At 32.5% G+C, this 18,531-nt stretch overlaps 1 protein-coding gene across 2 annotated transcripts in view; it reads right to left on the reverse strand.

Annotated features, from left to right (window-relative positions):
* Positions 1 to 18,531, reverse strand: part of LOC125070881 (homeobox protein prospero) — a 53,059-nt gene that overhangs the window by 15,448 nt on the left and 19,080 nt on the right. The window contains exons 2-3 of one of the 2 annotated variants that reach the window (XM_047680883.1): positions 1,847 to 3,147; positions 612 to 1,504 (exon numbers count right to left, since the gene is read on the reverse strand). In XM_047680883.1, coding sequence (XP_047536839.1) covers positions 612 to 1,504; positions 1,847 to 3,071 — 2,118 coding nt within the window. In that variant the 5' untranslated portion in view covers positions 3,072 to 3,147. Of the gene's footprint in view, positions 1 to 611; positions 3,148 to 18,531 lie in introns of both variants that reach the window. The other variant, XM_047680882.1, reaches the window with a different exon arrangement.

Consider the following 18,531-nt stretch of genomic DNA (forward strand, 5'->3'; position numbering starts at 1 on the left):
AATTTTCATTAATAATTTTTGATCCAAGGAATCAGGATTGAGGAAAAAGGTTGCGTAAATCTGATTATATCCCAGTATTACGTAGACCGATTGAAGCACCACAAGTTCTTAATCCATTTGCATCTAATCTTATAACAAACCTTAGCAGATATCTATAGTGGCGTCTGTATATTATATTGGAATACGTACACTATATACATATGTATATTTTTTTATATATAACGTTATTATTTTTTGTCGTTAATCTACTCTTTTATACCAGACATAGAGTTCAATCTTGCAGATCTAAGTCTATGATAACGAGTTAGCGTACTCTGCAAGTCGATGTTTAATTAAGTTTACGGTTATTTCCTTCATGTATAGCTGAACGATAGAAAAATACAGTAAAGCGTAGAAACCACAACACTTGTGAGGCTTCAAGAATCGTATAATGTCTACTACTGGGAGGAAGTAGGTGGCAGTCGTAAGGTTAAACAATACACTAACAGAAATAAGATATCTGTGGGCGATTACGACTGTCGCGACGAGAACTTAATAGCTGGAATTTTTAAAGCGAATTTGTATGTACTTAGAATTATTTCGTTTTTTTTTATTCTATTTGAAAAGGATATAGTAGGCTGAACTCCGTCGTAAGGCAAGTCGGTCGAGTTGCAGTCTGAGTGCGGGTCCTGCGCATCCATGTGATGCGGATGGTGCGGCGCGGCAGCATGATGCGGTACGTGCGGGTGGTGAGGGCGCAGGTAGTCCGGGGACAGCGTTGCCAGGACGCGATGGTGTACAGAGTGGACCATCGAGTTTGGCAGTGGTGGCGAATCCCTCTCTGGCGCTGGAGGTGATCGTGCCAAGCCACCGCCCGCCCCGAAAAACGGTGAATACGGCGAAAATACTTGACTTTCATGTAGCGATGGATTCGGTATCGCAACTGATGTTGGCAAATTTCCCGTTAGGAATGGTCGCGGTGACGGTGATTCCGGAAACTTGCTCTCCGGCGACTGTCCAACTCCTTCACCCAGGATCCTGCTTACAGTTCGTGGAGTGATGCGCGTGTCAGTCACCTTATGTCTCTTTTTCTTTGGAGTGACCACAAGGCTCAAAGGCTCTGATGGGTCAGGGTTCTGCTCCCGATCGAATTGTCCATTCATCGGGACGAAGTGAGGCTGGAGAGGTTTCTGCGGTGCCTGGAAAATGCCTGTAGGAATCCGCATGTGAGCACCGTGACCAGGTCCACCCGCCTCAGCGTGCAGCGGAAACGCTACACCGCCTGGAGCACGGGGGCCATTCATATGGTTCATAAACATCGGGTTATTTGTTATAAAAGGAACGCCGTTTGGCGCGCCAGGGTGATGGACGGGTGGGTTACCTGACATTTGTCCAGACGGTCTCTCAGGCATCTTCGGTGTGGGTGACTTGTCAATCAATCGAGTAGCTCTTATTAAGTCCTTGTTCAGTTGTTCGGCTGCGGCCGCTGCTGCTTCGGACTGCTTACCCATTATTCGCCGTTGATGTACAAAACGTGTCACTATCGAATCTATGAGGCTTGTTAACGAAGCTGTGATTTCACTTTTAAGAACTTCTGCCAAGCCCTCTAGATCTGCACCAGATACTGGTCCAACGGAACCTGAGTTGCTACGTAATGCATCCAGACGTTCTGCTAATTCGGATGATAAAGGAGGCTTAGGAGTCTGACCCATTTGTCTATGCTGAGGTGAGTGTTGATTTGACTGTGGTCTTTGTTGTTGATTATTTTGTTGCTGTTCACTAGCCTCTTTCATTCGCGCTTCTTGTTCTAAAAACAATTTTTGACTAACGTTAAGATACATAGCAGCTGCGTTGTTAAGATGTTGATGAGTATGCGGTGGATGCATATGGTCTCCGGGAGGCAGATGTGGCATTAGAGGTAAGGTCCCATTGAATCCAGGTGGAAGGTGACCATGAGCTACGGAGTGAGCTTGAATCTTTGCAGTCATCATTTTAGTCATAACTTGTGAGAGCATATTCGGCGCAGCACTATTGGGTATCGGTGGGGGCACTTCTTTGACAGGTGAAGGAGGTTCCGATTTAGGCATAGGATCATCGTTTTGTTCTACATCACTAGAAGCACCATCGTTGTCAATCGTCTCAGACTCTTGGCCCATTCTATTGCACAACTGCAAATATTTTTCTTGCATTTCTGCTAACTGCTCTTGCATTGTTCTTAACTGAGTTTTTAACGCATTCTTTTCTACAATCTTTTGATGAATAGGTGGTCGCTCACCATCGTCCTCTGAATCATCCGACACTGTTTGAGCACTACTGCCATGGCTGGTACCATAGCGCTCTGCTGCACCATCGTGTTGCTGCGGATGATATAATTTTCTTTTTTTACAGCCATTCACTTGTGGTTGTTGTGGCGCAGGGCTAGCACGCATTGTCGACACAATATTTTCTACACGAGCACGTTTCACATCAAGGGGTCGTGGTGAAGAGCGTTGAGCATCACTGTCACGATCCTCGGGTTCTGATTTGGGTGCGAGTAGTGGTTCTGATGATTGTTGAGTCGGTGGTGGTGAAGTTCTTGAGTCACCGGCACTGTCTAACGTCAACAAGGCATCGTCAAGGTCCGGTCGAGAATCCCTCGAAATGGGCCGTTCTGGAGACCGTTTCTCTTGTTTTGGTTCGTCATTATTATTATTTGCAAGTACGTTGTTATTGTCCGGGGAGAGTCGCATCAGCTCTTTTTTTCGGCTTTGGAGGATGTCGCGAAGAACACGGTCACGAAGCATATCTCCACTCGTAGCTTCATCGCCGGCATCCTCTTGCCTAGGCGCACGGCCTAATAATTCATTTAACATTTCGGCCGGCGCGTAGCAAGGACCGAAAAGGCCGAAGTGCTGGCGACCCTCAAAGATGGCGCCGTAAAGTCCGCCACTCATGTGTGCGGCGCGCGCGGGCGCGAGTCCGTTCGTCGCGAGAGTTGAATAAGAATTGCGCGGCTCACCGGCGTCCACGCGCTGTCTGACGCGTTTCTGTTTCTTCAGTAGTTTATCCGAGTAGGGCGCGTGTGAGTCGGCCTCCTCCTCCGATGACATCATAGGCGAGGCGGGCCCCAATTGGCCGGACGGGCGGCGGGCTGGGCCCCACCGCGCTACTCGAGCCGCATCGCCCGCTCTGCAACAAGGAGGGGAGCGCGATCAGCACACCTGCTCGTGCGACGTGCGGCGCGCGTCCTATCGCGCTGCCTTGCAATGTCTTAGAGCCCTTAGCTCGATTTAATGCTTTCCTATTCATAAGTATAGTATGTTATAATATTTTAAATTTATTATTAATAAACTTTAAAAAAAGTAGCTACTTTCCAAAATTTGTAAATAATACTTTTCCAAGAAGTCAATATTTCGCAAACCTAAATATCACCCGTCGTAATTACTTGTCCACAAAACACTCGAACATTATACAAAATTAGTAGGTAGGTAGGATATGAGGATAATTTGCCTATTTCCGTGTTTGAATAGAGATAGTTATCAAGAAATCGATAGCAAATTACCTAGGTGTTACCGGCAGTAACCGATACGCGTACAAATTAAAGAGAGTAGGTCGAAATGATACCTTACGACTCTCTAGAAACACATACGTCTTTGACATCATACTAGAATAAAACTCCAAAAAGACATCTCGCAGGCGCTCTATTGTTTTATTTGCGCAGTGTATGTTCATACATAGCTTGTATTTAATAGTCTTTATGTAAGTATGTCAGAGCAGAATAGGTATTTGAAAGGTAGTTACGGTAACAGCATGTGAAAATACGTGCTGCGAACATAACAAAAGGCCGAGCGTATGTATCAACCGCATTAATTTCTTTTGGAGCGTGACTTCGTATTCATGGAGGACAATGAATCTAAAAATGTCAGAAATAATTCTGTGAGACATGCGGTGTTATCGCACGACTCCATTAAAACACGACACGATATCATTACAAGTGAATTATACTTCGTCAGGTCAAATATACGTATATTATATATTTTTTATTATATTAATCACAGTATATAGGGCAGTCCTTTGTTTCCAATAAGAATAAATATTATGAAATTCTTATTGGTTACAAATTCTTATTATAGATTTAACGTACTTCTTTAAAATACCTAAAGATTGCCATTGCCTAAAGCGTATTTCATATGCATATACAAATACATGTTTATAATTTATAATTAAAATCGTATAAGAATTATTCAGAGTAATTTATTTATGCATTTATTTTTATATACATTTGATTGTAACTGCTTGCTTTCTGCCTATTATAATACGATTATATACATATATTTTTTCTTGTACTAACATATAGATTAAAAAATATATATATATAATATAATTTAAACTACTATATAAGAATTCCATTAATATACATATTAGTATTTATATAATATACATATTACAGACATATGATGTTATATACCAATGAAGTTAATAATATATTGGGAAATTTAATATGAGTATCTGATGGTGTCTGAACTTAGAACGAATTTATTCATTGGATTGGATTGGATTAGCAAAATAAAATCAACCAACGACTTAATATCTTGAAACGGAGTATATTAGAAAAATCTATTAGCAGTGATCTCGTGGTCTTCGTTAAATAACGGCAAAATAGAGAAAGCAATTAAGACTTTTAAGTCCATATAAGTTCATTGTTCTATTTTTAATTTAAAAGTAAATATATATTTTGTAATGAATCTCGTTTGTCGTTGTATTGGAGACGGACACATCTCGCGTCTCTAGCAACATCCGGCTATTGCGCACAATGAGATGCTATCAATAGCGGATGACTTCCGATGCTGTGACCACCAGCTTGCGACGGTCACGGTACATGCGGACGTTATTGGACAGCGTTGACTTCATACATAAGTTTATATAGATGTTTCATCGTTAACTGCGCACAAGAAACATATCAATTTATATTTAAAAATAGAATCACACCATTAAATAGATTAAAAAATATTTATTTTGTTTTTTTTTTTTAATAAAACCTGTATGACAGGCAACGTATTATCTTATTCATTTAACTTACGATTTTATTTTTATACGTGAATTTTTGCATTCAAACTCTGCATTCCTATATAATATCTGTTACTCATAAATAAAACAGGGACATTACACTATAGTCAAGGTCCAACCCTCGTTTATTATTAAAAAAAAGTCATGTATCGTAATTCCATCGTGTTGCTCGAAACAATTCCGATAATTACCGCGTCATGAATAAGCAATGCACTGTCAAACTATGACCAGGGTATCCAGTGCCTTTTATACCCACCGACTATTTAATATATTTGATATTTAAAAATAGCAACGATCGTGAGTACGAACTTCTTATTAAAAATAGGTAAGAAATCAGATATATCTTAGATTTATTATTTTTGTTTTATTTTTATTATCTTTAAATTATAAGTAGTTATATTAAACATCTATTTTTATACGATTTTTTTAAGATTATTTTTTAATAAATCATTTTGACAAAATGAATGTTGAACGTTTCAAGTCTATTGCCGAGATGATATGAAATGTATACATTATTTTTCATGATGTAATTTTACAAGTAATAATTTATTTTTTATAACATTAATCGTAAGATATAAACGGAACCCATAAGCTGTGTAGGCATGTGCTCCCGACACGACCTGTTGATTTTCCATATCGCACGTTTAGGGTTGTACAATTCTATCAAAGGTTTAATAAAAAAATAACAGTATAATATATTAATAGAAAAAAAAAAAAAAAAATTTAGCTACTAAATAAAAAGTTAACTGTACATTTATTCTAAATTTAAAAAAAAAGACGATGAAGCTATTATAATAAAATTTTACTAGATAATAAATGCTTTGTAACAAACGTCATAATTGTAAATACTATGTACAGTGTAAAGTTTTATTATAAAGTAAACATATTTTCATATATAATAAATATTGAAGAAATTCCATCCCTTATTACTACCCCTGTTTAATTTGCCGTGACCCGACGACGTCTAATTTTTACGGAAACGTTGCTTTTCCGCTAACACACGATTCCCATGGATTGAAATATGATAAAATAAAAAAATACTACGACTAACTTAATACGTAGTTATCGTTGCCGTTTTCCCCTTTAAGGGCTGATTTATCTATCCAGGTAAGTTTTATCCACAGATAGTAATTGTCATTTTGACATATTCTCTATATAGTAAATGACAATCGTATTCTTTTTTTTAAATTGTAACTGACGATTTAAATTATCTGCTTAATTAAATAGGCTGGAAGATTTGCCATCTCATATTTTAGTTTTAAAATTCAATGGGCAATTAATAATACCTACCGAATACCTGTTTTTTTTAATACAGTAATTTATATTTAAGATAGTCAAAAAATGATTATTAGATTTTATTATAAATATATAATGTACAATACTTAAATAAGTTTAAGTATATCGATATTGAGCAGAGATCAGATCGAGTTTAAAATATATTTTTTTTTTAAATATATTTCAACTATCTCGAATGAACGAACTTTTTTTATTACTATACTATTCATATTCAATAGATTTAGCGATAACTAACTAAATATTAATTTATTTATTTATTTAATACTTACTTGTGAATTTTTATCCAAGATAAAACTTCCAATAATTCTAAAAGTAAATTTATCCTTATGTAATGAGATCATTCGAATATTCGTTTAATTAATGTCTTATCAAATATCGTCTGAAACTTAATATGGGTGTAAATAATATAATCGCCTTAATTTGTCAAAATTGTGTATGGATTATGAGAATTATGTTTGTATGTACATATAAATTATTGGGCATAATGTCCTTGTGCCTCTTTATAATTATGTCATAAAAAAAGCACTGGGTAAAGTTCGAATTATTTCGGAAAATTAGTTGCATATGACATTGATCAGATCAGGCATCCTTGTGAATGAAACTGAAAAGGAAAAATCATGACCCTACTCATGATTTGTTCTTTTCAGTTCAGACCTGTTCAATAGGATGAAAAATCTTATGGAAACTTTGAAATTTTTTATCGTTAAAGTAACATCAATTTTATTTCTATTCTTAATAAATGTAAATTGTTTCGAGGTAACATGAGAAATAAAAAAGCTATCATTATCTTTTGGAATGGAATATAAAAGTATTTACGAATTACGTACAAATTTATATATTTTTTTAAAAATTTTCAATATTAGAGTTACAAATTTCTTTCACACATATAAAAAAAATAATGATGTCCAGTGTCGTGTCATTGAACTCGTTACGTCCTAATCGAGCTATTAAAATAATAAGACTACGATACTATCGGGTGGCATATGGCGATATGTACCCTCGTGGAAGTGTCCAGGAATGCGTGGGAATGCTTTCCACCCTCGCAATTACCTTTGCATTTGTTTATTGTTCTTTACTGGTGACTTATGGTCAGTTGGACCATATGGTGTAGGGGTCCATAAGACAATGATCGCAGGTGTTTGATATTTATTTGCAGTTTGAAAATGTGCCTGTAAGGGGTTACAATATCTAACGTTATTTTGATGACTTATATATAGATAAATATTTTCTATTAATACAATTAATTTTCGACATACGTATACATATAAGCAGGTAGTTCCATTGTATTTCACATATTAAAACTATATTGTGCTTTTCAGTGCGACTCTTCCTTAATACTTTGATAATGATTACTAATTAACGCGATAAATGTTCAAAATTGACCAAATGTTGTATACAGACATCATATTTAAGTGATATATGTATGGTAGAGAAAAACAAAAAATATAAATGAAGAAAGTATTAACAAAATAGAACGATTTCAAAAAATTGCTTTTAAATATTTTAAATTTATATTTCGTTATCATAAGACTATTGTTTATCTGTGGTAACATGACAGATTATGTAATTTACATTATTATAACAATGAAATACTTATATTTAAATAAAAATGTCTTTAAAATTAATAACTATTTATTATTTTTAAAGTTGATAATTATTTATCGGACAATAAACATATCTTAAAACATTTTCCGACAAAAACGGTTTAGTGTTTTGATTGTGGTGAGTGAGTCAAATATTCATCAAATTAATATAGGTATTTACATACATATATATATATATATAGCATAAATTAAATTACCGTAATATTGTCTTATCGGTTACAAGCAACAACTTTATGCCTAAAAGTTATGTAATTGGATAAATTAAAAAAATCAATGACAAAACAGTTTAGTATCTCTCTGTTTGTCAACTGATGTTCTTTTTTTAAATTCTTTAGCTATTGAAGAGTTATAATCCTAGCAATAAAAAATGCAAATAGTTTCGTATATTATATTCTGAAATACTTAAATGTTTAATGATCGAATTTCGACAACTGTATGAACTGAGGTAAGTACATATATTGAGTTATTTAAACATTGCTATATTCATGACTTTTTTTTAAATCAATGTTTTTTGGGTCAAATCTGATGGTAAGTGGTCAACACCATCCTTTAGCTATGTCAGAAATACATAACTATTACTTTCGTCGCCAATGCGCCATCAATCTTGGGAACAAATAACAAAGTCCAGTCCTTTGTGCCTGTGGTTACCCTGGCTCACACGCTTCAAACCGGAACACAACAATACCAATGATTGCTGTTAGGCGGTAGCATATAGGATGAGGTAGTGGTTCCTACCCAGGCGGGCTTGCAAAAGCGCTACCACCAAGTAAACTATTTTTATAAATTTATTTCAAATATAGTTTAAATAAATATAAATAGAGAAAGGATTCCATTATATTTTACGTAATCTATATTGTCTATGTACTAAGCGTTTATTATGAGTAAGGAAAAACTCCGCGGAATTGAAATAGCTTTTGGTCATTAAAGGTTCTAGATATAAAGATAAGGAATATGCATGTGTATCGTGTAATGGTTGCTTCGTCGCGTGATGACGGTTATTTTAAGGTGATTCTAAAATATTTTAACGTATTTTTTATAAACGTATTCTTTATGATTCATTTGTTTTATTTAAATACAAAATATCTATCAATAATTTATCGTTTAATATACATTCATTTACGTCTTTTGAAAAGTATTTATGAAATATTTGATTCTCTTTCTATTTAAGGACTGAATTACATAATAAGAATTACTGTATTCAAGTCTCCAAAAACTAAATCTTTAGTTCGGAATGTAGAATTTAAAAAGAATCGACAGGAAACTCAGCGATGTTTCTTTCAATTAAATAACACAGGTATAATAATAATGAATATATAATGATAACAGTATTGCAGTTTCCAATTTTGTTCTAATTTAGAATAGGAAGGCCTGTAGACTGACAAAAAGAGCGTCTGAGAATAAGTGTTATCTTCTATAGATTTTATCTATTGCTGGTATATGGTATGGACTGTAAGAAGCTTTAACTTAATCGAATGACCACTTGAATGAATTTCTGACTATACAGTATATATACCTTTTTTATTTAAATCCCAGCGTTTTTTCTTTGTAATCAAACCAAAGCAAACATTTCATACGCAATTGTAAAGGTAATAATTTATAAAAATGCTCATTGTTTCTGTAAATATTTAGATATTATTAAAAAGAATATTCTATAGTGTCCAGTAAAGGGTGAAGCGGCAATCAGTATGCATAAGTTATGATTCGGATGGCGTGTCTACGCCATTACGGCCTTCTATGAAAAAGGACATTTCCCTTATCGGCGGGTATCACGAGAATAAAAACTGCGATAAGATCGAAGCGTGCGGCGACTTTAATCGATATCGATAAATGCAATTGTCTAGTGTCACAATATTTCTTTATCGATAATTGTGCTTAATTTTCTTTTCTATGATAATTTATTTATATTTAAATTTTGTCGATGATCATGAGTTTTCATATTAGCTATGTAGAAATAAATTCTACATTATTTATTTTACCCTTTTTTATTCAAAGTAACCATATAAATTATTTACATTTTTTTTTAAATTTCATTTGAGATTATATTAGTTTTGTTGAAACGGACAATTATAATTTTACGTATACATTTAAGAGCGAAATAAAATATATAAAGTTATTGTATATTTATTAAAAGATTACATTTATCATTTCCAATACAATAAATTAAGAAAAAATCTTTCGAAGAATTCCAAAGACAAATACGATACGATGTTTTAGAAAGACAAAGAGATCATGCGTCAAAATTGACGTTTAAGTTTTTGGCGGCAAAGCTATAGTCGATAAAACAGGCATTTTTTTAATCTATCGACACTCGCCCACCCTCGCGTGGTGAATGGGAAGACAGGCACTTATTAGTCGTCATTATCTACACCAGTATCGCTGTGACATATGGCCAATATTGGTCGAGCATATCTGCGCTGTCATGCGAGTACCACGCCACCTAGAAAAACCTTAATTAGTCTTTGTTTGTTAAACATGCAACATTTTAAATACATGTAAAAATACTAAATTTTATTCTACCCTAGGGACTTCTCTTTCTCTATAAATTTATCTTTAAACTATTCTTATACATATATACAAAGTGGAGCTTGATTTGTCTAATTAACAAACGTGGTCAAATTATGATAACATTTTTTGTCTCTTTTTAATTTGAATAATCATTTATTTAAAACGCTGTGACGTACACGGGAACCGTAATATTAATTCAAACATACATAACCAATATCAACTGGTATATAATCAAAAAGTATTTATTGAATGAAAATGATGTAAGATTTATATAGGTGTCTACAATTCAAAGTCAAAATGTAACATAAATATTTTTTTACTAATCATTCTTATTAGAAACGAAGAAATTTTTTTTTTTTTTTACATAAATACGGAGTTATGAGTTTGATATGAAAAGTTTGAAATAAAAAATAGGCAATATACTACTTTAAAAGTAATAAAGGTAAATAAGATAAAATGTTAAATTAAAAAAAAAACCCGTAGTTATTTTATTTTTTGTCCAATATCAAAGCAATCGTATTATTTAGTTCGTTCATTTCGTAAGTCTGCTCGCCCGAAAAGCAAAGAGTCGAACTAAGAATGTACAAAAGCAGATAATTATGGCCTCATATTATTTAGTATAAGAGAAAGAATATTTAAGCATCTTTTTGGATATTGTTTGCGTTTCACAAGAGGTTCTTTGGTGAAAATTATTTTTGTTTGTAACAAAGAGTTAAAGAGCTATGAAATAATTACTGAGATAAAAACGAATACTTGTGTCGGAATCGTTGGATGTGTTTGTGGTTTTTGTACGATTACGTTTATATTTACGTTGATAATTTTATTACATCCAATACGTGATTTAATTGAAACTTATGCTTAATAAATGTTTATTGAGATAATAAAACTGGATTAAAGATATTTCATAGTAACTTTACATTAAATTCAATACTGTACGGATTCGATACATATTTAAAATCAAATCAAATCAAACTTCACAATGAAGCGTTTTTGAATCGTCGATATTAAAATACTACCACCGTTTCGGAAAGCAGCCTGTGCCGATAAGTGGCATGTGATGGAACCCGAGCCTAAAATAACTAACTACCTACTCTTTCAATGAATAATAAGATATATTTATTAACTTAGTCTTAATAAACTTTTTTTCAAATTTTGTTAATGGTAAATTGATTACATTTCAAATGGTAAATTGATTACATTCAAAAGTGCTTACAATCTACTTGAATAGGGAATATTTTGATTTTGATTTGAAATTGTTTACTAAATTTTAGTTTTGTTTTGGTAAAATTACTGTAGTAGATCGATGTTCAAACTCGGAAACATAAATATATAAGTGATATATGTTTCACGACTCCATAACAAATCTCATCATATAAGTTTAATTTTTTTTATATTTTAATTTGTAATATATGTAAGGTTAAATCAAACTTGTAACCTCATTTTAATCATTTGTTGTCAATAAATACAATTTGATATATTCAATATTGATAGGTATATCTATGATTAATACTTAGATACTAAAAAAATCTTCGAATTGATTTAGAAGTATATAGGTATAAAAAGAAGTAGGTTATTTAGTAAATTACATAGCTGTCATATACCTACTTCAGTTATATACTCTTATACGCGCAGTATATACAGGCCGTGCTATGATTAATATTTTATCAACTGATTTACGGACTTTGTACTAGCTTTATAAATTATCACACTATAAAGAGACAGTGCTATAAAATTATATTTGAAAAAAAAATTTTTTTAATGTTATATTGGCAGTCGGACTGGCGGATGGACTACCAGGTGATTAGTGGTCACCACTGCTCATAGATTGATACTGTAAGAAATATTAACCGTTGCGTACATCAACAATGCTTCACCAACCTTGGGAACTAAGATGTTTTATCTCTGCCTGTAGTACACAGGCTCACTCACCCTTCAAACAGGAACACAACAATACTAATGATTGCTCTTTGGCGGTACAAAATATGACAAATGGTACAGCCGAGACAATTTCTTGATGGTAACCAAGAAATTCATTAATCATTACAATCACTGCATTACATGTGACTCTTAAAAATATATTTGTAAAGTTTCACAGAGATACGACAATTTAAAGTAGATACCTATGCCCTGGCTTCGGGACAAAGCGAAGCTAGGAAGCGTCAAAGATTGCTGGCATTATGGTAATATATATGAAAAAGAATCACCCGAATACAATCAAGTCATAGAAAATGCTTATATATAAATAAAGTTAGTATTAATTATACACAATAGGTACGCCGAATGAGTAATATGGACAATGTTGCAAAACGTTGGTCTTTATCGCTCGCGCCGGCCTGTCCCGAACAGAAAACTGATAATTGTATCACGTTACAATTTGATACCGTCTAAGTTATGAGTTAAGAACGATTTTTTTTTAATCGAAACTCATATAAAATCTCACTGTATTTTCTTTCAGTTTAGTTAATCATTGTAATCTCATTTCCTGTTATGGTTTATTTAACATTCGAAAGAAGAAGACAGCCTTATTCTATCAACCCGCTTATAGGTAAAACAGTCAGTAAATAAAAATATAAATGGAAAAAAATAAAAAAGCGTGGAGTTAATGCTTTTTGACTTCCAGGCAGGAGACATAACATACATACATAATTGTATTTAACTAACATGACTGTATTTTTAGAAGTTGAAAAAGAGTTACTACTGAGTTTCTTGCCGGTTCTTCTCGGTAGAATCTACATTCAGAACCGGTGGTAGCTTTACTTTAAATAGTTTGTTAAATGACGATTCAAAAGTGCTTGTAAAAGTTTACTTGAATAAAGTATATTTTGATTTGATTTGATATAAAACGCGTTTATTTCATTACAGCTACATTGAACTAAATCAAAACAGGTACGCGAATCGTCCTAAAATAAACAAAATTATTAATGTATGTTAAATACATACTTACTAGGAACTAAATAAGACACATAGTAACTTAAGTTATTTCGAACAATTTCAGATAATTTCGCATGTTAATAAAATAATTATAAAAAATTATTCAGCTTACGTTTTTAAATAACAGTTCTCAATCTAATGAGGGATTTTCCAAGAGGCAAAAGTCCAAGATAAATATGTATTAATTAGCGTCTTAATTAATATTTCTATAGCTTTTTAAGAATTTGCGGTTATTCGCGGTTAACCGCCTGTGGTATGGACAATGGCTTCATAACTGAGCTCACATCTGGTCGGTTTCTTATCAAAAACAGAAACAACAGTTATGTTTTGAAGGAAAATATTGCTTTATCTCAATAATGTTATATGTATTTCCGTCCTTAAGTTTTTATGTTCATTGGAGCGTGCTTTTATAGTTAAACTTAAAGATTTTTTGTTTCCTGCAGATACTGGTACCACTAATGTTATTTTTTTTTTGTGATGGCGGCGTGCGGTCTTTTTGTTTACTTCTGATAATTATTCGGAGAGTCATTGATGATTTTCGACGTATTTATGGGGTGACCTTATCGTGTAACGATAACGACAGTTTGTTTTCTAAATTGCTCATTAGCACGCTTAAAACGATATCAATTAAAATGGGTATTAAAATTTAATACATTATATTTTAAAAGTTTACGTACAATATTATTGCTTGGAATAAAATTAGAGGCGAAGTAGCCAGAGGTTAAAATATTTTTTACTGAAGATTGTGGGTTCAAATCCAGACAAGCATCACTGACATTTCCTCCGTAGTGGTACTTTTCTTCTAAATATTACATGGTCATTTTAATTCTGAATCAGCCGTAGCTCTTAATACCTACGTATATAAATCAGCAAAATGAAGATTCAGATACTTGAATAAAGTTTATTTTTATAATCTATATTTGATTATTTTATGATTCTAATAATAATTAATAAGGGATATGGATTTAATTCAATTTTCATGATTATAATTTTAAAATATAGACATGTATCCGTATATTAGTATCGCATTGAACTTTTAGAAACAATTAGAACAGTTTATAACGTCCTAGTCTATAAATATAATAGAAAATGATAAACGGTCCCGGCTCAATTGGTTGAATAGAGACATCCTCGCTACGGAGACGCACCGTCAAAACATCTCATTGGCCCGATGCACTGTACTTAGTTCCTTCCACAGACTATCATCAAATTATCTCTTCCTCCCAAACATTAACTAAGGCACTGGTCACAGATTACGATAAAAAAAAACTTTTTTTTTTTATTGGATATCGAATTTAGGTTTAGATGTTCCAACTATAAAAATATGTCATTGTAAATTTTCTGTTAGTGATTCCCTTCAACAATACAGCAAATGCTTGTTAATAATCCATTCTTATCGGCGTGTATGTCATCACTTCCCCCGATATAAAGTGTGTATTGAATTAACAAACGAAAATGAAATATCATATTACTTTTATTTTTCGACTTGTGATAAAATTGGTGTTGTATTTTTCCACGAAATTTTACACAGATTGTTTGTAATTATCGATAACATCCAGTAACACTTTTTATTGTCTGCAATATAAATATTAATACTTATTTATGATTTTATTATTATGAAGTCTTCGAGCCTGTTATGTGGCAAACATTTAAAAATATTTCCATTCAAATTTAATAATGTAATTTGTAAGCATACTGTTTTTTTCATTTGTTTTTGTCGTCGCAAAATCTAATCTTCAACAAGTGTCCTTTTCTTAAGTAAATAAAAACAAGGGTAAACAAAAATATTTGCTTATTTTATTGCCTGCTAAGCCGTAAACGACACGTTGTTTATTTTAGATACCGATTCTTTCAAAGCGTTCGTTACAAAACTGCATCTTATATTATGAACAATACTTGCTGAATATATTTTCGGATATAAGATTAACGATTTCAAATACCGTTTATTTTCTATAATTCATGTTAATGATATGTTAATGATACAATTAATAAATTATTAGGAAAAATATTTTACGATGTAGAAAGTATATACTGTATATATTCATAAATCTTTGACTAGTTTTATTCTAGAGAAATATTAAAATTATTTTGTTTCGATACAGTAAAATAAATCAGTTTATCTTTATGTACGAGTCCCATTTGAGATTGCCTAGCTGCGCAAGCGGTGTGCGTACAACTCGTACAAGATTGTTTCCTCGTTAGCCGACCAATTGAGTAGGAGTTCCGCAAGGAGCGGAACCCGGCCCTAATAGTTAAATTGTTCACTCAAGTGCGTTCAACGTGTGCCCGTTGCATCCACGTTTAAGGATCATTTTAATAGAAATATTTTTTTAAGGAATATTAAACGCTGATTTTAAATGAATGACTAATAAATTAAAGCACTGACTGAAGTTATTGAAGACGTAAAAGATTTTTAAGTCTGTAATGAAGGAAAACCTGCTATAAATAAATAAATGCGCTAAGCAAGTGGTGTTACTAACACGTTACCTGCGAGTAAATCACACCCCTTGTTATTGACGACACTTCGACACAGCTAGACAGTTTAATAAGACATTTGCCTCTAACAACTCTAAATACATATTCATACAGAGGATGAAAGTATAATTATAATAGCCGTCATAACCGTCTATTTTATAAATATAATATGTTTTGTCAATAATAAATTTATCTTCTTCAACTTGTTTTTAAGTCATGATTTAAACATAGCAAAACTAAAAACTTTATGGAATTGAACGTCTGAAACTGTGGTCGTCACCAAATGTTTACGAAACAACATTGCAGTGCTATCTCTCTGAGAATCTAGACGATTACGCAATGGTTCAGTACACAGGAATTCGCTAGTATTACAGAAGTTGCAAATGATATCTTGAGGCCAAAAAGACTCCTGGCTAACGTCCAAAGTATACGAAAGTCTGCCCGGCATCCTAGGGATCGGAGACACACTGTCTTAATCATCTTCGTGGAAAATATTTTTAACTCTATACCATATCTATGTATCAATTGTGGTATTCCAACAAAGAAAGAGCAATATTTTGAATATAACAAGAGTAAGCTTATCTATATTCTGAACCGTTTTTTATAATCAATCCAGTAGAACTATTTTAAGGCCAATAATAATTTTAGAAATAATATATAATATTAATTAGCTGGCTTGTTAAAGTTTAATACAGATTTATTTTATGTCAATTTTATATTAAAGAAGCGATTTTGTCAATTTGATAATACAACTGAGAATATTCTTTTACAGAAAATAATCCCTCTCTTTAGTAAAGTTCCGTCAATAATAATCAACGAATTTGACAACGAATCTGCAGGAAGCCACTTCGTATCTCACTAATTTTAATAAACGTATGTGTATCAAAATTAAATGCTGTAATTATGAATGTCAATGACACTTATCACTTTATGTCATTTCGCAATCGCGTTCTACGGTGAGTTTCGTTTTTCTTACAAAATATTTCATCTGTTATAATAATTTATTTACTTTAGTTCAACTACTCGTAACATTTACGTTAAATTATGTTAGAAATTTAACTAAATTATTCGCTTTGTTCTAATCGGTTGTGTGTCGTACAGACTTTGGGGTTATGAATGACCCGGTTCAAACTCGGCTCGAAACTGCATGCATATGTAACGGGATAAGTTCCTTGCAGTTTTAATGGTTGTTCATAAGTGTAATATCTGGTAATAATGCCGAGCTGGAGCTTCGCCCGGCTCGTGCCTTCGGTAGCTTTACGGCCGGTAATTACAACTTGCTAAGAAAAGTTAAACATCGGTATCGTGTGTTTAGCTTAGTGGTACGTTATATAAGATAGTTCGACACAATTTTAAGCATACATAGTTTTACTCATATCCAAAGGTACACATAACAATAGTTTTCCATGAAGTTGCACTATTGGATATTTGGATGTCATTATTTTAAGTACTTTTTGTACCTATCTTTTTTAATATGGAATATATTATAATCGATCCAATCACCTGAATTTTCTAATTCCGTGAAATAGAATAGATTATTGTGATTATTGTATACGTAATATTTTCATGGTATATAAATATAATAAAAATGTATTAAGAATATTATACGTTTAAAATTAGTCGTAATGCGTCGAATGAAGGGTTTCTTGCTGAAACTGAAAAAAAAGTGCTCTAATTAATTTACGTGCCGCACCTAGTCAACCGTTTTATTTATAGTTTGGCCGGAAGTGACCGCAAGTTGACTAATTGCACGACAAATTGGCAGACAAATCGGTTGACCAGTCGAGTCGCTCAAGCAATTATAGGTATAATCTTAATGTATGTGACCTCGGCATAATTAACTCAACCTGTCTGTTGTCTAACAATAGCATTAGACTACAATATGCTTATTGTATTGTTATTATCTGATCCTAGGAAATTTTATATACATATATATATTTTTTTAACTAATTTTATTACTTTAGTCTATTGTAACATTTCAAATAACTTACTAGTATCAAGACAATCGTGTCCAAGCCATTTTAAATTAAAAAAAAACCGGTCTGAGAACTTCCGAATCTGTAATATATTTTTGACGATCAATAAGCAAATGTCTCGCGTCCATATCAAATAAAACTTTTGACTTTGACTCTAACATGTTCTTAAAATAATGTTTATTAGTCGCAATTATTGTTTATCTTTTATTCTATTGGCGTTATTTTTGTTTGAAGATATCAAAACAAAGGACAGACACAATAAAATAAACAAGTCGTTACATCTTTCTGTCTTGCTTAATCATTCATTGAGGATATTTCCTCTTTACCAATTAGTTTGCGCACTCATTTTACACTCAGCGTGTTAGTTTTGCGGTGTGTCGGTACACACATGAAGCGAGGCATTTCTTCGAAATATTGTTCTACATTTTTTCATTATTTTAATATTGATAACTTTATTATGTTTATAAAAAATATCTTATTCAATCAAACGAGTGATCTTAAAAATGAGAACATTTTTCCTCAAATTTAAGTGAGTGTTATCTACTTAAAAAATTAATGTCAAAATCGGTCCGAATGTGTGATTATATCGAAATAGATACAAATAAAAAAATATGTAATTGATAACTAACTTTTTTTTTATTACGAATATATAGAATACTATATTAATCTTTTGACAAGTTACTAGTACAGAGTATTTAAAAAGGAATAATTAAATTCTA

Source organism: Vanessa atalanta, chromosome 18, assembly GCF_905147765.1.
Source record: "Vanessa atalanta chromosome 18, ilVanAtal1.2, whole genome shotgun sequence".
In the NCBI taxonomy this organism is placed as follows: Eukaryota; Metazoa; Arthropoda; class Insecta; order Lepidoptera; family Nymphalidae; genus Vanessa; species Vanessa atalanta.